Source organism: Bos indicus, chromosome 22, assembly GCF_029378745.1.
Source record: "Bos indicus isolate NIAB-ARS_2022 breed Sahiwal x Tharparkar chromosome 22, NIAB-ARS_B.indTharparkar_mat_pri_1.0, whole genome shotgun sequence".
Classification (NCBI taxonomy): Eukaryota; Metazoa; Chordata; class Mammalia; order Artiodactyla; family Bovidae; genus Bos; species Bos indicus.
This window is the reverse complement of record NC_091781.1, coordinates 59,566,327-59,590,131: the sequence shown is the minus strand read 5'-3', so window position 1 is coordinate 59,590,131 and position 23,805 is coordinate 59,566,327. Positions and strand designations below refer to the sequence as shown.

At 50.3% G+C, this 23,805-nt stretch overlaps 1 protein-coding gene across 2 annotated transcripts in view; it reads left to right on the top strand.

The window, feature by feature from the left end:
- The first annotated feature begins 3,327 nt into the window (after positions 1-3,327).
- KBTBD12 (kelch repeat and BTB domain containing 12) overlaps positions 3,328-23,805 on the top strand; it is a 50,868-nt gene continuing 30,390 nt past the window's right edge. Inside the window, exons 1-4 of one of the 2 annotated variants that reach the window (XM_019984633.2) lie at positions 3,328-3,435; positions 13,938-15,117; positions 19,796-20,066; positions 22,912-23,062. In XM_019984633.2, the coding sequence (XP_019840192.2) occupies positions 14,048-15,117; positions 19,796-20,066; positions 22,912-23,062 (1,492 nt within the window). In that variant the 5' untranslated portion in view covers positions 3,328-3,435; positions 13,938-14,047. Of the gene's footprint in view, positions 3,436-3,589; positions 4,009-13,937; positions 15,118-19,795; positions 20,067-22,911; positions 23,063-23,805 lie in introns of those variants that run through there. The other variant, XM_070777026.1, reaches the window with a different exon arrangement.

The following is a 23,805-nucleotide window of genomic DNA, read 5'->3' as shown; positions in this document are numbered from 1 at the left end:
CGGAGAAGCCCACCACCCAGCAGCACGTCGGACCCAAACCACGGCCACGCGGCCACGTGCTAAGCGCTACCTACCAACAGCAGGGCGGGACGGCCCTGGGCACACAGGGCGGTTTCGGTCACCCTGCCAGAGATGCGCCCTGGGACAGACGTACAGAATCGCTGACGCCTGGGCTCCTCCTGGGAGAAGATCCCCCTATTAAGGGCATCCGCTCACTCTGCAACTGGTACTCAGCTCTGACCCTGTGCCAGGCTCTGGGCCATAAGGGTGGGCAGAGACAGACACAGCCCTGCCCTCGCCTCCCCGGGGAGAAGTGCCATCAGCCTCACAAGCATGCCAACAAATGTACAACCTAAATCCGAAACCAAGGCAAAGACGGAGCGGTGCCAGGCTTTCCCGGAGGAGAAGTAAACCGTGTGGGCACTGATGGATCTATGGAGAACATGGAGGGCAGAGACTGCGGGCTGGGCCAGAGTGTAAATAACAGAGCTGCCGGCCGCCCAAGGGAGACCAGACTGCCCGGGTCCACCCTCGGGGGCAAGGTTTGACCACGTGACCAAGTCACGGCCAACAGTATCTGGGGTGTGATTCCTGAGTGCGTCCCTGAAGGAGGGACTTCTTTCCCTCCCTTTTTTCACCTTCCTCCCCCGCTGGAGGTGGTGGTGAGTCGTCTTGTAGCCAATGGACCACGGCGATGCTCCAGGGAAGCTGGAGGCGAGGGGCCCCAGGTCACTGATGCTGGAGCTGCCTTCGGAGCCCGGGAACCCTCCCCAGGTAGGCGTGTGAATGAGAAGCGGACTTCTCCCCTCTTAGGGAACTACCACTGCAGCGCTTTGAGGGAGCAACTACACTCACCTTTTTTTTTTGAATGAGCCTTATTTATGTGTCTGGGTCAAGTCTTAGTTGCAGCACACAGAATCCTCACTGCATCACGCGAGATTTTCTTCGTGCTACACAAACTCTAGCTGTGGCACGCGGACTCAGTAACTGTGACGTGTGGGCTCAGTTGTCCCTCCGTGTATGGTAAAGAACCCGCCAGCCAATGCAGGAGACACAAGAGACACGGATTCGATGCCTGGGTCAGGAAGATCCCCTGCAGGAGGGCATGGCAACCCACTCCAGTGTTCTTGCCTAGAGGAGCCTGACGGGCTACAGTCCACGGGGTCGCACAGAGTCAGACACAACTGAAGCGACTTAGTACACATGTGGGATTTCAGTTCCCCGACCAAGGATCGAACCCATGTCTCCAGATTCTTAACCCAGAGCACCCAGGAAGTCCCCAAACTGATACTTCTTAATGCACACATCTGGAAGATACTAACAGTCGCTTAGCTTTCTTTTGCCAAAGAATTGAATGCTTTTGAACTGTGGTGTTGGAGAAGACTCTTAAGTCCCTTGGACTGCAAGGAGATCCAACCAGTCCATCCTAAAGGAGATCAGTCCTGGGTGTTCATTGGAAGGACTGATGCTGAAGCTGAGGCTCCAATACTTAGGCCACCTGATGCAAAGAACTGACTCATTGGAAAAGACCCTGATGCTGGGAAAGATTGAGGGCAGGAGGAGAAGGGGACGACAGAGGATAAGATGGTTGGATGGCATCACCGACTCAACGGACATCAGTTTGAGTGAACTCCAGGAGTTGGTGATGGACAGGAAGGCCTGGCGTGCTGCAGTTCCTGTGGTTGCAAAGAGACACGACTGAGCAACGGAACTGAACTGAACGGTCGCTTAATAATCCCACAGACTGTAACAATTAGTTAGGCTTGTTGAGAAACAAGTTGGACTCTGTCTCAAAAGAGATTTGATTATTTGTGTACTCAGGATCTGAGGAACTCATTGCTGGGGAAATGAAATCATCTTGGGATGTGGAGAGAAGTTTGGCTTCTAGAAGGTTCGTGACCTTTCCAAACCCCCTCACATCTATTAGATTAAGCTGTGTGCAGCCCCGGCCGCCCCCAGGCCAGGCTGTCTAAAGGGCTCGTCACCCCAGGAGTGGGAAGGCAAAGCTTAGCAGACAGACGGCACTCCCTTCTCCACATGACGGGTTCTTGCAGCGGGAGAGCCTCCAAAAGACATGTGGTTCCTGCCTCTGGCTTAGGACACGACACGGTCAGTATCAGCAGTGAGAGGTGACCGTGGCCCGATTTCAAGACCTGTGGGGAGAGGAGTCTGCATTTTTTTAAATGTTTAATTAATGTATTAATTTTAATTGGAGGATAATTACATTGTGATGGTTTTTGCCATACACCAACATGAATCGGCCACAGATATACATGGGTCGCCCCCCGATCCTCAACCCCCTCTGACTTCCCTCCCCAGCCTGCCCCTCTAGGTGTCCCAGAGCACCGACTCCGGGTGCCTCGCTTCATGCTTCTTTGAGGTCACACTGGTCATCTGTTTATCACATGGTCCTGCATACATTTCAGTGATTCTCTCAAATCCTCCACCCTCCCCTTTAAGGACACCTGCCTCCTCAGGAGAAGGCTGCTCGGGGAACAGGGTGGCTATCACAGCATCTGCAAGCATCAGCTCTCTAGTAACGAGGGTGTGAGCTGGACGCCTTAACGGCAGGTCTGCTGTCCCCGGGGCGTCCCTAGGGCTTTCCTGGTGGCTCAGACCATAAAAAATCTCCCCGCGATGCAGGAGACTGCAGGTTTGATCCCTGGGTCGGGAAGATCCCCTGGAGGAGGGCATGGTGACCCCACTCCAGTAGTCTTGCCTGGAAAAATCCCATAGACAGAGAAGCCTGGCGGGCTGCAGTCAAGGAGGTCGCAAAGAGTCGGAGAGGACTGAGCGACTGAACTGCAACGACTGCTGTCCCCCAAGAGTCTGAGCTCTCACAGAAGGTCACGGGGCCTCCAGGAGCAGAGGCCAGCGAGGACGCCTGCTTCCTGCGTCTCCCCAGCTCTGCCCACCATCACCCCCGTCAGTGCCCACTCCCTGACCATGACCATGACCTCCTCGGCCAGCATGCCGAGGCGGACAGGGCAGAGCTCGTGGCCTCTGGGGAGGTGTTGACACCTGGCTGCAGTGTGGCTCTAGGGTGAGCACCGTGTGCCCAGACGGACCGCAGGGCTCCCAGCGCGTCAGGCCGGAACAGCCACAAAGGAAGGACAGGAAACGACTGTGTGGCGACGGCTGGGACCTCCCGTGCTCACCGTGAGGCTCCACGAGGCCCCCGCGCGCCTGCAACACGCGTGTACGCACGCACGACGGCGCTTGGTGCCTGCTCCCGGGTCGGGCGCGGAGGGCGAGCAGCTGTCCGTGCGGAGCTGCCAGGTCGGTTCCCTGCCCGCGGACCCCGCGCGCCCTCCCCGCGGCGTCTATTTATAGGAGCCCGGCTCGGCCCATATTGGTTGGGCGCCCGGCCGGTCAGGCGCCATCGCGGCGGCCCCAGCGGAGCGAGTGCGGCCGCGCCTCCAGCCGGGCAGCCCCGTAAGTAGCGGCGACCCTCCTGGGGGCGGGGAACCACCTGCGCGTCCAGGGTCCCTCCGGCCCTGCGCCTCCGCCGCGCGCGCGGCAGCCCCGCGCAGCCCCGCGCAGCCCCGCCCGGCCCTGGGGCGCCCTCCTCGCCGGCCCGTGAGCGCTGGGGCGGGGGCGCCTGCCGGTCGCGGGCTCTTCCTTGGAACCCGAGGACGTGCCGGCACAGCACACGGCCAGAGTCCTCACTGCAAATTGAATATTCTAATCCCCCTGCGTCTCCCTCCCGCCTGGACCCCGGGGGGATTCTTGAGGAGCTCTGTGCCAGCTAAAGGCTCCGGGGAGAAAGCAAAGAGGCCGCAAAGGAAGGAGCAAAGGAGACGCGTCTTTAGCTTATCTCCCTCCTGGTCGGCCTTGAGGCCCTGGTGTGGTTCATTACCATGCAGTAAATCCAGGGTTGTCAGTACCCCTGGGAGTCTCCGTGCACTCAGGCCGGTCCGGAGCCATTTCTGCCAGGCTCTGAACAAGACGGTGATGCCGAAAAGCAATAAGGTTGGAGACGAGTTGGGAAAGCCAGGGGCCACCACGGTAAGGCTGGAGGGGCGAGAAAAGCAGCAGCCTCGGAGGAGTTAGAAATGAGGGCGGGGTCAGGTCCGGATGGGGGCGTGGGGAATGGGGGAGGCAAGTCCCCTCTGAGGAGGGGGCTACTCAAGGCCTGCTAGTGGTCTCCGAGGTGTGCCTGTGTGTGTCAGTCGTTCAGTCGTGTCCCAACCTGTGGACTGTAGCCCACCAGGCTCCTCTGTCCATGAGATTCTCCAGGCAAGAACACTGGAGTGGGTCACCATTCCCTTCTCCAGGGGATTTTCCCGACCCAGGGATCGAACCTGGGTCTCATGCATTGTAGGCAGATTCTTCACCACTGAGCCACCAGGGAAGCCGGGTCTAAGAGGTGGGGTTGCCAAGGCCTGCCGGTGGGCCTCGCCATGCAAATTAAGAAGCCCCCATTGCTGTCTTCCTTTTTTTTTTCAATGGATGCTGGAATATGTCAGCTTTGCATGTTGACAAGTTACCAAAAAAAGTCTGTGAGCTGCCAATGTGCTATCTCTGGCTTCAGGTCCCTAAGAAGAGGGGCCGGGGCCAAATTCCTGAGCACACGGTGACTGGGGGCTGATTTTGAGGGCCGGAGACCTGGATGTCAGAGTGTGTCAAGCTGTAGGCAAGGAAATCAAGGTAATGATTCTGCAACATTTACTTGCCTTGGACAAAGGGATAGCAACTTAGAGAATCAAGCGCCACTTTTATACGTAGAAAGAAAACATCTTCAAGATATTGGTTAATAACATGCATAAAAGCTATGAACTTGTCATTTAGGGCTAAGCAAAGCATTCATTTAATTGCACAAACCATGTTGAGCAGCTCCTCTGTGCCAGGCAATGTCACAGACAGATGTTAATAATACAAAAGGAGAGACTTCCCAGGTGGCCCGGTAGCTGTGAGTTTGCTCTCCCAATGCAGGGGGCCCAGGTTTGATCCCTGGACAGGGAACTAGATCCCACATGGCGCAGCGAAGACCCAGCACAGCCAAATAAGTAAATAATGTTTTTAAAAAAGAATACAGAAGGGTTAAGATCGGAGTCCTACCGTCACTGTGATCTCCAGTGAAAAGGGAAGAGGGTGGATACATAAATAAATTGCAGTAACAGCAGTGCTTTTGAACTGTGATGGAGAAGACTCCTGAGAGTCCCTTGGACTGCAAGGAGATCCAACCAGTCCATCCTAAAGGAGATCAGTCCTGGGAGTTCATTGGAAGGACTGATGCTGAAGCTGAAACTCCAATCCTTTGGCCACCTGATGGGAAGAGCTGACTCATTTGAAAAGACCCTGATGCTGGGAAAGATTGAAGGCAGGAGGAGAAGGGGACGACAGGATGAGATGGTTGGATGGCATCACCGACTCAATGGACATGAGTTTGAGAAAACTCTGGGAGTTGGTGATGGACAGGGAGGCCTGGCGTGCTGCAGTCCATAGGGTCACAGAGTCGGGCACGACTGAGCAACTGACCTGAACTGAACAACAGCCCGGTCACTGCTGTGCTCAAGGTAAAAAGCAAGGAAGAGCCTTGAAGGCTTCACTGAGAGAGTGATGACTGGGCTGAATTTTGAAGAGCCGGTCCATTTTTTGAGGCGGAAGTGGATGAAGGCCACTGCAGACGCAGAGAAGAACATGTGAGGCTGACCGGTCGCCCTGGAGTAGCCAGGGGTTCACTGTCACGAAGAGCCTGGTAATACAAGGAGGCAAGTCAGCCGTGAGGCAGGCAGGGCTGGGAGGGCCCTCTCAGAGAGGGCCTTCTGATGCCTGGCTGGCGCTGGTGCTGGGGAAAATAGGCTCGAGATAACTTCTGTGAATGTGGGGAGACTGATCTCATGCACAGAGTCACCAGCTCCCAGAAGGGCTGTGTGGTAACTCTGGAACTCAGGCATCACTTTCTGAGGTCACGTTGACCTTCCTGGGCTTGCCAACCAAAATTTGTTCAAAGGGGTTTTAGGCTGGAATCTGGGAGCCTAACCATGTGATTTCTTAGGTCGTCAGTCTTTTTCATCAATAAAATTCAAGGCTTTGCTGTTGACCAACTCTATCATTTCAGATTAGAACCTCCTCACATACTGAACATGTCTATGGGGAAAAAATATATATACACTAATTTGGGAATCCAGTAACTTCTTTTCCCACCAAAGCAGATGTAGGAAGACATTGTTCCTGCCTTTCTCCCAAGGCAGTTCTCATTCAGACTGGAGAAGTAAGGTGTAAGCTTTTGGATTTTCCAGTGACTCGTAAGTTAGGTTGCCTACAGCGTGACAGGTTTGAAAGGAGATTCATGATGTATGTATATATCCTGTCTGTCTGTCTGTATATACACACTAATGTGGTTTACAATGTAGGTTACATCTTCAAAGTTTGTAAGTTTCTCTAATGTTAATACAAATTTTAATTTTAAACTTAGTTTATGCAATATTTAAGACATGCAAAAAGGCATAACGAATAATACACGTAGCCCTAGCTCATTCTTTTCTTCAGCTTCTACAAGCTCTTTTTAAATACTGTACAATATTCTCTTGAGTGAATATGCTATAGTCTATCTGTTCTCCCGTTATTGGCTATTTAGGCTCTTTCCAAAGTTTTGCTAATTCAAACAGTACTGCTATGAATTTAAACTACTTTTGACTTCAGCAAAATATAGAGGCATGGTCACGTATGAATCATTATTCAGAGAGGGTTGGATGGCATCACCAACTCAATGGACATGAGTCTGAGTAAACTCCTGGAGTTGGTGACAGACAGGGAGGCCTGGCGTGCTGCGGTCCATGAGGTCACAAAGAGTAGGACACGACTGAGCAACTGAACCAAACTGAGCAACTTTAAAGCTGATATAAAGATTATGAAACTAAACATCATAAAAGCACAACACTGGCAGTTTAAGTAAATTAACATCTTTATGTCCCGTTAAACGTTACAGCAATGCACTTCTTAAAACTAAGTAATCTGGACGTGGTGAAACTGCATGTTGGATTTGCAGAGTAATTAGGCTTTATTCTTGTGACACGTTTATCTTTGCTACTCATTTCTCCCCATTGTTATGGGCACTATTAATATGAGCGCACCAATTCAGTCTTCTATAAATCGGAGCAGAGAATAACTTCCCATTGATATCATTGAGAACATTTGTACAGTTTTGTTTTGCTGATGAAGGGAGAATGCCCTCTGTGCCCCAGCCCCAGGCACACTCGCTGTCCGTTCTTTCACTTGAGACCTGTGCCCACTGCCGTGTCTGTGCCCACAAGCAGTGTGTCTAGGAGCCCAAACATTTTTATTGTTCAAAAATTATTTGCACAGGTGTATTCAGCTTCACCAAGCAAATTACATATGGGAGATGCATGGCCTTATTTATTTCTCCCAACTATTCTTATATAATTCTCAACACTAGTCTCAGGTCAGGAATCAGAAAGAGGCTAAGAAACTTGCTCATGTTGTAAATGGCACAGCAAGGTCGCAGAACCCAGGTCTCAGGAACCCAAGAGAAAGCCCGAGTTCCTCACCTCTGAGGCACACTGCTACCCCGCCACGAGCACCTTGGCCCAAAGGACTGATCCAGCTGTGAATACTTTATTTATATACAGCGCCCGCATCTTCCTGATGCAGAAACTGACGTGCAGAAAGGTTCCATCATTCTAGGATGACAGCAGTGGCTCAACTCAGACCCAGGATTGTGGGGGGTGTGTGTGAATCCCTCAGTCATGCCCGACACTTTGCGACCCCATGGACTGTAGCCTGCCAGGCTCCTCTGTCCATGGAATTGTCCAGGCATGAATACTGGAGGGGGTTGCCATTCCCTTCTCCAGGGGCTCTTCCCGACCCAAGGATCGAACCCAGGTCTCCCACACTGCATGCAGATGCTTTACCGTCTGAGCCACCAGGGAATCCCAGACCCAGGACTGCCTCACTTTAAAGCCCCCGTCTGCAATACCAGTGTCTTCTATGCAGATTATGCATACAAGAAACAACTCTGGGAACGCTTACTGAAGCATTTAACTGCCCAAGCGTTTTCCAGGGTCTTACCAGGAAAGTCATTTGGTCTGTAAATCCATCCCAATTAGAGTAGCTTTCAGGAGTGAAATAAAAGGTGTTTGGAAGGAAAGTGAACCAGTGAAGTGGCTCAGCCGTGTTTGACTCTTTGTGACCCCATGGACCGTAGCGCACCAGGCTCCTCCATCCATGGGATTCTCCAGGCCAGAACACTGGAGTGGGTTGCCACTTCCTTCTCCAGGGGATCTTCCCAACCCAGGGATTGAACCCAGGTCTTCCATATTGCAGGCAGACGCTTTACTGCCTGAGCCACCAAGGAAGCCCCTCGGTTAGAAGGAACAGATACTTAAATATATGTGCTCATCTGAAAAAGTCATAAATGCTTCTTCCGAATGTGAAAAGTATTATTTGTTGTTGTTGAAGCCAGTGTATGGGGCAGAGAAACTGTATGCAAACATTTATTTAGAAAATTGATTTATCTTCAGGAATCTCGGGGAGACAACCAGATGATCTTTTTAAAATAGGACTCTGAGCCTTCCCCGTCTCAAACTCTCCAGCTGGACTGAAGCAGAGGCTTGCAGACCGGGCGCCAGGCAGGGTCTGGGCGGCGGGTTTCCTCCGACAGCAGCACAGGCTTGTTGTCCTGCTGCCTGTTTTGTGTCGCCCACGAGCTCAGAATGAATGTCATCATTTTAAATGGCTTTTTAAAACCAAAAGAAGAAGAATACTTCATGATGTGAAAATGTACGAAATGTAAGTTTCCGTGTCTGTAAAACATTTATTTCTGGCACAGAGCGGTGCTCATCTGTTACACACTGTCTGTGGCTGCCCCTGCAGCAGCCCCAGGTGTGCAGACGACCCCACCCTTATGGCAGAAAGGGAAGAGGAACTAGAGAGCCTCTTGATGAAGGTGAAAGAGGAGAGTGAAGAAGCTGGCCTAAAGTTCAACATTCAGAAAACTAAGATCATGGCATCTGGTCCCATCTGCTACTGCTACTGCTAAGTTGCTTCAGTCGTGTCCAGCTCTGTGCAGCCCCATAGACGGCAGCCCACCAGGCTCCCCTGTCCCTGGGATTCTCCAGGCAAGAACACTGGAGTGGGTTGCCATTGCCTTCTCCAATGCGTGAAAGTGAAAAGTGAAAGTGAAGTCACTCAGTCGTGTCTGACTCTCCACGACCCCATGGACTGCAGCCTACCAGGCTCCTCCACCCATAGGATTTTCCAGGCATGAGTACTGGAGTGGGGTGCCATCGCCTTCTCCGTCCGGTCCCATCACTTCATGGCAAATAGATGGGGAAACAGTGGAAACAGTGGCTGACTTTATTTTTCTGGGCTCCAAAATCACTGCAGATGGTGATTGCAGCCATGAAATTAAAAGAGGCTTACTCCTTAGAAGGAAAGGTATGACCAGCCTAGACAGCATATTAAAAAGCAGAGAGACTATTTTGTCAACAAAGGTCTGTCTAATCAAGGCTACGGTTTTTCCAGTGGTCATGTATGGATGTGAGAGTTGGACCATAAAGAAAGCTGAGGGCCGAAGAATTAATGCTTTTGAACTGTGTTGTTGGAGAAGACTCTTGAGAATCCCTTGGACTGCAAGGAGGTCCAACCAGTCCATTCTAAAGGAGATCAGTCCTGGGTGTTCATTGGAAGGACTGATGGTGAAGCTGAAACTCCAATACTTCGGCCACCTCATGCGAAGAGTTGACTCATTGGAAAAGACTCTGATGCTGGGAGGGATTGGGGGCAGGAGGAGAAGAGGACGACAGAGGATGACATGGCTAGATGGCATCACTGACTCGATGGACATGGGTTTGAGTGAACTCCGGGAGCTGGTGATGGACAGGGAGGCCTAGTGTGCAGCGGTTCATGGGGTCCCAAAGAGTCAGACACGACTGCGTGACTGAACTGAACTGAACTGAACCCCTGCATTGCACGGCAGCGCTGAACTCAGACAGAAATCCCACGAAGCCTGAGCCTTCCTCTCCGGCGCTAGTCGGGTGCTTACGTTAGAGGGCTGATTAAGAGGGCAGGCTCTGGAGTCTGGGTTCAAGACTCAGTTCCTCTGGTTATAAGATGCTGTGGTCACTGAATGTGAAGAGGTAAATTCAAAAGAGTTGACTTAGTGCTTTCCGCCTTCTATCAAGGAGAAATGAGCAACATTGGAAATTTCTCCAGTTCTTTTGCTCCAGTGAAACTGAAAACTATGTACTTGCAGTTCCTTATGCAACATTGTCTCATGCTCACGCATATGCCACTTGTGATGGTGAGGCCTTCTGAGTGCCAACGACAGCACCCACCAACTCAAGCCTGCTCAGACGTGGAAGGAGCAGCATCTCCCTCTGAACTGAAACGTCCAGACACGAGGCATGTCTGAAGCACCGCCGCCTTTCCTGTCCTGGCTCTGTCCTCGTGCCGGCTGTGGGCACAGCGTGCAGAGGGTCAGACCCCTGATCTGTGTAGCACGCGGACGCTCCCCCGACCACTGCACCAGAGGCTGAGCGTCACTGCAGTCAGGCCAGGCTCAGGGTCCCGCCAGCCCCTGAAGCAGCCTCAGGGCGAGGGCCGTTGTGGGGAGTCCACCTGCCCTGCCCCAAGGGAGGCAGGCTGGGTGCTGAGGGAACGCCGGCACTGTGCGGACAGAGCTGCGTGTAAGACGTTACCCGTGACGTGTTTATCAAGAAGACTGGTCTGATGGTGAGACTCAGCGGTCCCAGTGCAGGGGGTCCCGGTTCCACCCCCAGGCCACGAACTGGACCCCACACGTCGCAACTAAGGGTTCGCATGCCACCTGAAGGTCAAAGCACCCACGTTCCGCAGTGGCACAGCCAAATGCATAAATAAACAAGATAGAGGTTTAGAAACAGGAAACCCGTCCATCAGGGACCAAGGAATCTGTTTTTAAGCTCTTTGAAACGAATGCCACTTCTGTTTTTATGAAACTAGTCCTAAGCCAAAAGGTTCAACAAGGGTGGCTTGGTTCCTGCCTGAAAGATACGAAATCCTAGGCTGCAGTCGTAACACTCGGGCCCCCAGTGCCTCGTTCCCTCCAGCGTCATCCAGATAAGCTTTAGGAGTTACCAAGGCTGAAGTGCCTGCATCGCGTTAGATCCTGTGATGCCTCCGGGAAGCTTGCTCGTGGCCTGCTAGCACTGTGGGGGTAGGTGCCCTCTGAAAGTCTTATGTATCAGCACATGGAATGGAAATCTTCAAACATTTATTTCCTTATAAGACCGGTTTTACACTTTTTAGGTTGAGGCAACAGCTGTCATCTGTAAAGCTGACTGATGTGTTTATGTATAAAGAAGCCTACATAATATGGTTCAGACCACTCAAAATGTGTTGCAGCAGAGCTCAGAAAGATAATGACTGCCTGCTGCTGCTAAGTCGCTTCAGTCGTGTCCGACTCTGTGCGACCCCATAGACGGCAGCCCACCAGGCTCCCCCGTCCCTAGGATTCTCCAGGAAAGAACACTGGAGTGGGTTGCCATTTCCTTCTCCAGTGCATGAAAGTGAAAAGTGAAAGTGAAGTTGCTCAGCGTGTCCGACTTCTAGTGACCCCATGGACTGCTGCCCACCAGACTCCTCCGTCCATGGGATTTTCCAGGCAAGAGTAGTGGAGTGGGGTGCCATCGCCTTCTCCGAATGACTGCCTAATTACCCGTAATTGGATTCTCTTTGTAAAAATCTACAACAAAGCAAAAAGCAAAGGTTCACTTTTAGCCTGAAAACTCTTACATAAGAAGTTTAACTTATTGAAATATAGCTGAGCCATTGTTCTATCCTTTTTGCTGTTTAATCGCTAAGTCATAGCTGACTCTTTGTGACCCCATGGGCTGTAACCCACCAGGCTCCTCTGTCCGTGGGGTTTCCCAGGCAAGAAGACCGGAGTGGGGTGCCGTTTTCTCCTCCAGGGGATCTTCCAGACCCAGGGATCGAACCCGTGTCTTATGCGTTGGCAGGGAGGCTCTTCACCACCGAGCCATCAGAGAATCCAGCTGAGCCATCAGCTGCCAGAAGATCCGTCGAGGAGGGCTGTATTCTCACCTCGAGTGTACGGATTCTAGGACTGGCTAGTCACTATGATTCCACACCCTTGAGCAGTCATTTTTCAGGTCTTACAGTTGCTATTATATCATTAAACATTCCTTTCATGCTTAACACTTGTTTCCTGAAATGAACTTTAATTCAACATCGAAAACATGCCATGTCTCATTGAGACAGATGAGATTTCTAACGCTTTACCGGATTACAGAAATTTAGAAAGTTTGTAACCTTTACAGCTGACAGATTCTGCTTTCGCGGTGTTGAAATTGTCACCGCCCCTTCTTTCTCAGCTCCTCGCTGACTTTTCTGCCATCGATGTTAATTCTTGCTGTGTGCAACGCTGGCCACGATACACCTGGACGGGGTGACAGAGGCTGGAGATCCACTCCTCCCATCCAGGGCTTCCGACTCTGGGAATGTCCTTTAGAGCAAAATGGCTAATTAGCTTCCGTTCCCCAGGGGAAGGTGAAGCTGAGACAAGCTTAAAGAAATTTTTAATTAGACTTGTGCCTTTTCAGGCAAGAAGTAATTCCACCTCTGCCTCTGGGAGATAGGGAAGAGCCAAGGGAGGGTCAGAGAAAGGGGGTGACTCTTGTGGGTTTTGTAAGTTTAGGACGATTTAGTCGTAAGTTTCAAGTGCTCTGAGTTCTCACATCGACAGACGCTTGGCTGTGCTCTGCTTTCCCAAGCCCTGTTGTGAAGTATTTACTCCATGGCAAAGTCAGAGTCAGAGAAAGGGGGTGACTCTTGTGGGTTTTGTAAGTTTAGGACGATTTAGTTGTAAGTTTCAAGTGCTCTGAGTTCTCACATCGACAGACGCTTGGCTGTGCTCTGCTTTCCCAAGCCCTGTTGTGCAGTATTTACTCCATGGCAAAGTCTGAGCAGAATTTTAGTGGACTGCTTTTCCAGCCAGCCTGCATGCCCCCTTGTGGTTTTGCAGACTGGCCGTGATCGCATCTGGGTGCGTTTTGGGGGACGGCGCGTGTAACCTCTGGGGTGGTGGGGTTGCATCTCCACAGAGAGACTGTCTCCTGATGAGGCCGGTCCTCCCCCTGAGGGTCAGCTGAATTTGGTAACAGGAAGTGGACACACAAAAGGTGCCCATCTTGACTCCGTGCTGGTCCGGTGGTTGAGTCTGCCTGCCAATGCGGGGGACACAGGTTCCATCCCCAGTCTGGGAAGATTCCACGCGCCTCGGTGCGGGGGCGGGGGGGAACGAAGCCCATGTGCCACAGTCCCTGAAGCCCGCACGTCCTAGAGCCTGTGCAGCACGGGAGACCCCCAGACTGGGAGGCCTGCACCCCGCGGCCGGAGAGAGCCGCCCAGCAACTGAGACCCAGCACCACAGATAGACAAGTAAAATTAGTTTTTTTTAAAGGTGTCCATCTGTTCTCTCTTCATTCACCTTGGCAGGAAGGTCTTTCCAGCCCTCCTAGAAAAATCTCTGCCATTAGTTAGAGAAATAATTATTCATGGTTAATAATTTATTGGTTTTTCTTTTTCTTTTTTTACAATCAATGCCATGATTTTAGATACCACGGTAGTTGTCTTTTTTGGTGGTGTTTGGTCACTAAGTCGTGTCTGACTCTTTGCGACCCTGTGGACTGTAGCCCTCCAGGCTCCTCTGTCTGTGGGATTTCCTGGTAAAGAACCCTGGAGTGGGTTGCCATTTCCTTCTCCAGGGGATCTTCCCGACCCAGGGACTGAGCCTGCGTCTCCTGCTTGGCAGCTGGGTTCTTCACTGCTGACCCACCAGGGAGGCCCCCAGTGGTGCGCTTAATATAAAAAGTCTCTGCTTGGAATGAGTGTTTGCTTATAAGTAATGCTGCATGTTTAAATGTCAGAGAATCTCTTTCTTAGAAGAAACCTGCCTCTTTCCTTCCCCTCAGGAATGTTTCATGACATCCCTGTTGCTTGGTGAGTAATCAGTCATGAAAACAGGCCCTCGAGAATCAAGCTACATTTAAAGAAGGCCTACTCGGAGACTGGAGAGGGCACCATGGAGTACAAGTCTGAGGGGAAAGAAAAATACCAACACAGCTTGAATTTACTGAATAAAATTAAGAGCATGAAAGATTTAGCGGAGATGATTGATGTCGTGATCATCGCAGAAGGGGAGGCGTTCCCCTGCCACAGGCTGGTCCTGGCTGCCTTTAGTCCGTATTTCAAAGCCATGTTTACGTGTGGGCTCCTCGAGTGCACCCAGAGGGAGGTGGTGCTTCATGACATCACGGCGGAAAGCGTGGCGGTGTTGCTGCGCTACATGTACCACGCGGCTCTGGAGGTCAGCAACGCCAACGTGCAGACCGTGGCCATGGCCGCCTACTTCATGCAGATGGAGGACGTCTTCCAGGCGTGCCAGAAGCACATGATGGCCCACATGGACGCCTCGAACTGTGTCGGCATCTATTATTTCGCAAAGCAGATTGGAGCCGAAGACTTGGCCGATCAGTCGAGGAAGTACTTGTACCGGCACTTTGCCGAGGTGAGCTTACACGAAGAGATCCTGGAGGTGGAGGTGCACCAGCTCCTGACGCTCATCCAGTCGGATGACCTGAACGTGTCCAGAGAGGAGAGCATTCTGGACCTCGTCCTGAGGTGGGTCAATCATCGCCCGGACCGACGCACGGAGCACCTCGTGGAGCTTTTGAAGCAGGTTAGGTTGCAACTGGTCAGCCCTTCCTTTCTGAGACAAGCCCTGAGGAGGAACACGGTGCTCCTGTGTGACGCGAACTGCATCGACCTCATTCAGAACGCGTTCAAAGCCATCAAGACGCCCCAGCCGCACGCCCTGAGTCTTCGTTACGGCATGGAGACCACCAGTCTCCTGCTGTGCATTGGCACCAACGCTTCGGGGATCAGGTCAAGACACAGGAACTACGGGGACGCCAGCTTTTGCTATGACCCTGTGTCACGGAAGACCTGTTTCATCTCGTCTCCCAAGTACGGGGAGGGTTTGGGCACCGTGTGTACCGGTGTCGTCATGGAAGACAACAGTGTCATCGTGGCTGGGGAAGCCAGCGCCTCTAAGCTCTCCAGACAGAAGAGCAAGAGCGTTGAAATCTACAGGTTTGTACCCAGCGTTTGTTTCCATTTCTGGCTTTGACACCGGCAGCAGGAGTTACTGCTGGGAGAGCATGTTTTAAATCACATGTGTTCTGAATTATCTCACGATCATGTATTTGACATAGAGGTAACATTCATAATGAAAGCATCCACATTATTTTCCCTCTCCTGTTCATTGTTAAGAATCCACCTGTGGTGCGGGAGACCTGGGTTCCATCCCCGGGTTGGGAAGATCCCCTGGAGAAGGGAAAGGCTCCCCCCTCCAGTATTCTGGCCTGGAGAGTCCCATGGACTGTATGGTCCATGGGGTCGCCAAGAGTCAGACACAACTGAGCAACTTTCACTTCACTTTCATTGTTGAGAAGGTACAGATGAAGCTGCGTGAGTTAAGTGTGTATATGTGACAATTCCTGTCTGTTTACATCCAGGTTTCACTGTTTATCCATATGCTATAATTGCTTTGCTTTTGAAGAGCTGCATATAACTTTTAACAAGAAGAAAATTTACTAACAGTGACTCCTTTGTGCTGACACTCTCCAGTCACAATTCAGAGTAAGAAGTGATTTGTTTCTTGGCCAATATGTACTGTGCGTCCTGTCAGCTTTCATTCTGTGCCCTTAATGAGCGGGTCTCTCCTAAACCTCCTGGAGAAGGAAGTGGCAGCCCACTCCAGTATTCTTTCCTGGAGAATCCCATGGGCAGAGGAGCCTGAGGGGCTACAGTTCACGGGGTCGGAAAGAGTCGGACACGCCTCAGCGGCTGACACCCGCTTCCTAAACCTCTAATACTGTCCAACGTTGGCAGCCGAAGAGCACTTCGCCCTGGGACTGCGGGGGGAGAGGAGTGTCTGCTTAGCAGTCGCGTCTGTCCAGGGCCTGTGCGTGGAGACAGCAGGAGCTCAGCCCTGAGATGGGCCTGGGTGAATGAGAACTGTGCAGGCAGCTCCTCGAGCTCTCCTTACACACCGTCCCTTCTCGGGGCCCTCGAGCCGGACGTTCTCAGACTTCACTCGGGAAGTGCTTCTCAACAGCAGAGTGGGGACAGAGAGAGAGGAGAGGTCTCTCTTTAGCTGTCATCTCCTCGCGTCGCAGGACCGCTTCAGGCTCCAGCGGGCGCCCCTCACGTGCACGCGTTGAAGGCGTGTCGCTTCTGCCCAGCAGTGGGGGCAGGCATGGAAACCCCAGGCAATGACTGCCCCTCTGGCCTCTGCCCACAGCGACAGAGTGGGGGCAGGTTCGGACCCGAGGTCCCTGGGGAAAGGGGACCTGGGTCTCCTGGGGGAGTCTCTGGGTCCCTGACACTCGCTTCCTGTTGCTTCTCCCCTTGGAGCCTCAGGTTCTTTTGGTCTCTGCTTTCTTCCTCAAAGAGCTGCAGTTCTGCCATCAGAGTTCATTCTTTACCATCTCAGATCCTCTCAAAGTCTGTGTTTTGATCCTTAAATGTCTCACCTTGTAACTGTCTTCAAAACCCCACTCTCTCTTCGTCTAACTACGCACCCTGCGTTCCTTTTCCTCTCTGTCTTGAACTCACCCTGTTTCGTGTGACCCACAGGCTCTCCCACGTTGGGCAGAAGTGAAGCATCAGTTTCGAAAAGCGAAGTGAAGTTTCGACAAGTGAAGCATCAGTTTCTTCCCCCAGGGATGAAACTGTCAGCAAGGCGAATAGAGAGATAATCAGAAGCGTTTGCTGGTATTGCTGCTCCGTTGCTGCATCGTGTCTCCTTGTGACCCCGTGGACTGCAGCACACCAGGCTCCCCTGTCCTTCACCAACTCCCGGAGCTTGCTCACACTCGTGTCCATTGAGTCACTGATGGTATCCAACCGTCTCATCCTCTCCTGCCTCTTTCTCCTCCTGCCTTCAATCTTTCCCAGCAACAGGGTCTTTTCTAATGAGTCAGCTCTTCGCATCAGGTGGCCAAAGTATTTGAGCTTCAGCTTCAGCATCAGTCCCTCAATGGCATATTCAGGGTTGATTTCTTTTACGATTGACTGGGTGGATCCCCTTGCAGTCCAGGGACTCCCAAGAGTCTTCTCTAACACCACAGTTTGAAAGCATTGATTCTTTGGTGCTCAGCTTTCTTTACGGTCCAACTCTCACATCCGTGCATGCCTACTGGAAAAACCATAGCTTTGACTAGATGGACCCTTGTCATTGTCAGAAGTGCTGCTTGGGGATTGAATGAGGTTCCCAGTGCTGTGTGCATCGTTAGGGTCTTACAGTGCTCCCTAAGGGCACGTCAGCGCCAGGTTTGCGATTTGTTGTTTTTGTTTAGTCAATCAGTGGTGTCCAAATCTGCAGCCCCATGGACTGCAGCGTGACAGGTCTCCCGGTCCGTTGCCAACTCCTGGAGCTTGCTCAAACTCATGTCCATTGAGCCGGTGATGCCATCCAACCGTCTCAACCTACATCATCCCCTTCTCCTTTGCCTTTAACCTTTCCCAGCATCAGGGTCTTTTCCAGTGGGTCAGTTCTTTGCGTCAGGTGGCCAAAGTACTGGAGCTTCAGCATCAGTCCTTCCAATGAATATTCAGAACTGATTTCCTTTAGGATGGACTGGTTAAATTGCCTTGCAGTCCAAGGGACTCTCAAGAGTCTTCTCCACACCACAGTTCAAAAGCATCAGTTCTTTGGTGCTCAGCCTTCTTTATAGTCCAACTCTCACATCCATACATGACCACTGGAAAAACCATAGCCTTGACTATTTGGATATTTGTTGGCAAAGTAACTGTCTCTGCCTTTTAATACACTGTCTATGTTGATCATAGCTTTTCTTCTAAGGAGCAAGTGTCTTTTAATTTCATGGCTGCAGTCACTGTTCACAGTGATTTTGAGGCCAAGAAAATAAAGTCTGTCACTGTTTCCATTGTTTCCCCACCTATTTCCCATGAAGTGATAGGACCGGATGCCTTGATCTTTGTTTTTTGAATGTTGAGCTTTAAGCCAACTTTTTCACTCTCCTCTTTCACTTTCATCAAGAGGCTCTTTAGTTCCTCTTCACTTTCTGCCATAAGGGTGGTGTCATCTGCATATCTGAGGTGATTGATATTTCTCCCGGCAATCTTGATTCCAGCTTGTGCTTCTTCCAGTCCAGCATTTCTCATGATGTACTCTGCATATAAGTTAGATAAGCAGGGTGACAATATACAGCCTTGACGTACTTCTTTCCCTATTTGGAACCAGTCTGTTGTTCCATGTCCAGTTCTAACTGTTGCTTCCTGACCTGCATGCAGGTTTCTCAGGAGGCAGGTCAGGTGGTCTGGTGTTCCCATCTCACCAAGGGAACATTTCATGCAAAGATAGGCACAACAAAGGGCAGAAACGGTGTGGGCCTCGCAGAGGCTTGTGATGCACGTGAGCGTGTCTGCATCTCCGCTGTGTCGCGCCCTCGTCCTGAGTGTTCGTCTTTAGACGCTCTTCAGTTCGCCTCCACTCTGTAGTTCACAGACCTCCACGCAGACACCCTTCTTCTCGACTTAAGAGAGGGAGTGGATTATTCGCACTGTGGTCGGTTGTTTCTGTTTTAAAAGTACACCTCCCATCTCTTTCGTCTCTCACGCTTTGGTAGACAAGCAGCTGAGGACAGTCGTCTCCCGACCGACAGCCTCTGCAAGGACGGCGCGTGCTTCCCCGCTGCCGTTGCCGTCTTTGGGACACGTCCGAAACAGTGAGCTCTACGGCTTCATCCGGGCGTTTCAGCTCCTCAAAATGCTTAATCAATTACCAAGTCGCCCGGCAAACATGTACTTCCCAACCTTCAAGGCATATATTTTTGTTCTTGGCCTCTTAAACCGTGTCTCAGAAAAACGAAAACTCAGCTTTTGAAGATTTTTTTTTAATGTGGACTGTTCTTAAGGTCTTTATTGAGTTTGGTATGATGTTGCTTCTGTTTTCTGTTTTGGTTTAAGGCGTGTGGGGTCTTAGCTCCCCCACCAGGGATGGAACCCCCACTCCCCACGTTGGAAGGTGAAACCCTAACCACTGGGCCACCAGGGCGGTCCCCCAGACTCCAAAACCCATTTTCCATCCTATTGACACATTCACCATCTGTTTCCAGAGCCCCCGCCTGTAGACACGCGATCCTCCCTTCTCTGAAATCCCCTACAGTTCAAAGCAGTGGTGAAAATATTGTCTGTGATGCTAGGAACTCTGGTTTCCTGCCTAAAATCACTGAGAAGACAGCTGTCCTGAGGGTTGATAAATGTCGGCGTTCAGTTTGTGACCAGCCAGACAAACCTGAAGGGAAAGAGCAGTCTTTGGGTTGAAAAGAACAATCTTCCAACTTCCCTGCCCAACCTGGAGTTAAACGTCCTCCTGGGGAAGAATGTACAAGTTGGTCTAGAACAGCTGGGGGAGATGCCTGTAACAGGTTCAGCTGTCAAATGTTTGATGCGCAGTGAGTACCCTATCTGCAGAAGCTGTTCTCTGTGCAGAACACACGTAAGTTTTTCACCTGTTTCCAAACAGAACCTTTGTTTTTCTTATTTCCCATATTTTTCCTGGGGTTTTCCAGGCACGACTTAGCGATCAAACGCCAGCACGTATCACTGTCTTATATTGATGTTTCTTCCTCTCCAATTAGAAGAACCAAATCATGTTGTTTTCGGAGAAGAAACTTGTGTTTCTTTGGCAGCTCGTTTTTACGTTGAATCTAATCCCGGTTCTCTCTCTGCTAATTCACAGGTACCACGACAGAGGAAACCAGTTTTGGGAGAAGTTATGCACGGCAGAATTTCGAGAGCTCTACGCCCTGGGCGCTGTCCATAACGACCTCTATGTGATAGGAGGGCAGATGAAAGTTAAAAACCAGTATCTTATCACAAACTGTGTTGACAAGTACTCTGTGGAACGGGACACCTGGAAAAGGGTGTCTCCACTTCCTCTGCAGCTGGCGTGCCATGCGGTTGCCACGGTGAACAATAAACTCTACGTGATTGGAGGCTGGACCCCTCAGGTTAAGAGAGCTCCCGTGTGCCCACGTGGCATGGCTGCGCTGAGCTTGGCCGCTCTGTTGAAAAACGTTGCAGTCGTTGAGTACTAAAAGAGGGTGGCTCGCGTTTCTGGTAACATGCTCTTTATGTTATAGAATATTAAACAGAAGATTGTACAGTGTGACCGCAGCTCTGTCGTTGTTTAGTCACTGAGTCATGTCCGACTCTTTGTGACCCCGTGGACCGTAGCCCACCAGGCTCCTCTGTCCATGGGGTTTCCCAGGTGAGAACGCTGGAGTGGGTTGCCATTCCCTCCTCCAGGGGGGTCTTCCTGGATCAGGATTCAAATCACATCTCCTGCATTAGCAGGCGGGTTCTTTACCACTGAGCTGCCTGGGAAGCCTGATAAAGCAGTTTAGGGGAATGAATTTTATTTTTTTAGGGGAATGAATTTTAAAGTGCGTTATTCTACACCTGACTTCACTCAGTATTTGTGCTGCGTCCCTCAAAACCCACCCATTCTCGTGGACGATGAACGAGGCCTGTGCTGAGGGCTTATGTGTGGGAAACATCTCAGCTCGAGGCAGAGAAGTGGACCCCCAGCCCGGTTCTGTCTGCGCTGCAGCTGTGTGACCGGGGGCGCGTAACTCTTTGGTCTTTTTTCATATAAAGCTTCTCACTCTAAGCAGGAAATTGAAATACTTATCTGCGATGTCACAGCCATTTTCACAAGAGGGCACAGTGATTTTAAGCCCCTCTGTCTCTGCTGGGCGTCAGCAGAGAGGGAGACAGAGGCCAGACTGGAGTTCGGCGAGGCAGGGCTGCAGGATGGAGGAGCCCCGGGGGCTGGGACCAGAGTGGCCGCTTCTCTGTGCTTTGGTGGCCCTGCCAGCGCTTGGGGCTGTCACAGAAGCCTCACCCAGCTGCCTTCTGCCCCGGCCATCCAGCGTTCGTAAAAAGATTAACCTCACTGCTCACTGCCTGTCCCCACGGCATTGTCGTTTAGTCGCTGAGTCGTGTCTGAGTCTTTGCGACCCCAAGGGCTGCAGCACGCTAGGCTTCCCTGTCCTACACCGTCTCCCAGAGCTTGCTCAAACTCGTGTCCATTGAGTCGGTGACGCCACCCAACCATCTCATCCTCTGCCTCCTTCTTCTCCTCCTGCCCTCAGTCTTTCCCAGCATCAGGGTCTTTTCCAATGAGTTAGCTCTTTGCATCAAGTGGCCAAAGGACTGGAGCTTCACACGACATAGACTAGTTTTATTTTTGCCTGTATGAGTCCTCCTTTCTCTGGATTTGCTTCATGACACCTCAGTTGTCTGATGCGTCTCTTTGCTCGTTTCATGAGCTTCCATTCTGCCTTGTAGGATGTATCACACTTGTTCTTAAAATTTTAAACCACATTTAATACATGTTGTAAATTCATGCTACGCATTGAAAATTAACTTAGATTTAATCACAGCTAGTAGCTGAAACCTGACAGAGTATTTGTAATTAAGCTTTTTCAGAGCTATTCATTACGTAGTTAATTTTGCATGAACATGCTCCAAAGAAAAGCTTTCCTTCGATTTTTTAACACTAAAGTAGAGATTAAATACTTAAATTATAAGGAAAATTAAAACAATAAAGTCAGTATTTCCTAATTTATAATGTCTTTGAACATGTGACCATTTCCTGGATAATGAAAGCCTTTGCTAATCTGTACAGAATACAATACATTAAATTGCAAGACAGCCTGGGGCTGTGATGGCAGTATAGTGATTATTACCCTGAGCAAAAGCTAATTGTGTGACTTTCATAAGCAAGGAAATTATTTCTGTGTTGGACACCTGCACGGAAACAAAAGCAAAAGCTGCTCCGTCATCTCTGGCTTTTGGCGCCTTAGGGGCTCCTAACGGGCTGCAGACGGAAATACCACTTTACCTGAGGTTTGTCACCGTGTTGCTGGGAATTTAGGAGTAGGGAAAGCCACGTACATCTACGTGTATTTAGCTTCTAATGCTTCTACTCATTATATATATACACACATTTATTATATATATTTATATACATTTATTATAAACATATATAATAAATGGGGCCTCCCTGGTGGCTCAGTGGTAAAGAACCCACCTGCCAATGCAGGGCACATGGGTTTGATCCCTGATCCAGGAAGATCCCCCGGAGAAGGAAATGGCAACCCATTGCAGTATTCTTGCTGGAAAATCCCATGGGCAGAGGAGCCTGGTGGGCTACAGTCCATGAGATCGCAAAGCACTGGACATGACTCAGCGACTGAACAACAAATATAAAATAAATACACAAAAATAACTGCAAATAATTTCTATTAATCCATGTATCTTTAAAATTAAATTCAAACCACTCCTATACTATGGTATAAAAATACTCTCATTACTAAAACACTCAATTGTTTTTTTAGTTTTGCTCTATTTCGATTATAAAAATGTTCTAAAGAAAAACGCTTTATAAATTATTAAAGTTAGTTTCTCACAAGTATTATTTAACCAACCACTATAAAGCTTGGTAAAATAAAATTACACTTTAAATAGTGTTCAATAAACCTTGGCTTGATTTTTTAAGGCTTTGCAATGCTTCATTTTTAAAAAAACGCTATACTGTCTCCCTGCTGAAATCACAGGTTCTTTGCTAAAACCAACACCTTAGCCCCATTAGCACAGAATATAAATCCTTCCGCTATTGACACGGTACTTATAATCCCAAGCCTTGGGATTTGGTGTGTCTGTGAATACAAGTCACTGTAGTTAACCTCTACTTATCTTGTTGGCTGTCTGCTTTGATTAATTGCACTCATGTGCTCACAACGATCTCTAAATGGGCTGTTATTATATTGGCTGTCATATTTCATATAGATGGATCTTCCTGACGAAGAACCTGATCGATTGAGCAACAAGCTGTTGAGATACGACCCCAGCCAAGACCAATGGACGGAGCGGGCGCCCATGAAGTACTCGAAGTACCGGTTCAGCACAGCCGTGGTCAACAGTGAGATTTATGTTCTGGGTGAGGAGAAGCTAAATACCTCCTTTTATTTTTCTCCCCAGTTTGCCTCCATGACAATGAAATGTTCTTTCTTCTCGCATCCCAGTTCAGCCACACACAGCACTAGCCTCCAATTTTCTTTTATTTTCTAGAGCACAGTCAGATAAGATTACAGGAAAGTCCACTGACGTGTTGAAAGCAAGGTTACTTTTATCAAATTTTTCCGTCGTCTGGAATCCAGTAGTGATACCTCATTATATGCCCACCAGGTAAAATGCTGGGAAAAGGCAAGAAGCCTTTGGCCACCTTACGTGGATCAAAACACAGGCTTTAACAACAAACTGGTTCTCGGCACTAATTAAAGAAACAGGTAGAGGGTTAAAAAAATGCCACAGGTTATGCCAGCCCTCTTCACTTTGCCTCACTCACCAGAATTCCACTAAGGTTCATCAAATGATGTCTTCTCTGAATGCATTTGTTTTATCTCTGAAATGAGTGTGTGTGGTCTTGCGCTGGCCAATAGGGGTTGGTGAGAGGCTGGTTCCTTCCCACTGAGGTGGGTCCGAGCGACTCCAGAGCATCCTTGGTGCCTCCCTGTCCTTCCCAGCCCTCGTCTAAGCTGCTTCCCTCCTCCTAACATCACGCCAGCCTGCCTTCCCATGAGCATGGGCAGACGGGCTGAGACAGGCTGAGTGCGCTGGTGAAATGATGCCGAGTCTTTATTTCAACCCCTTCTGCAGTGCTGGCCAACTGGCAAAAATAAT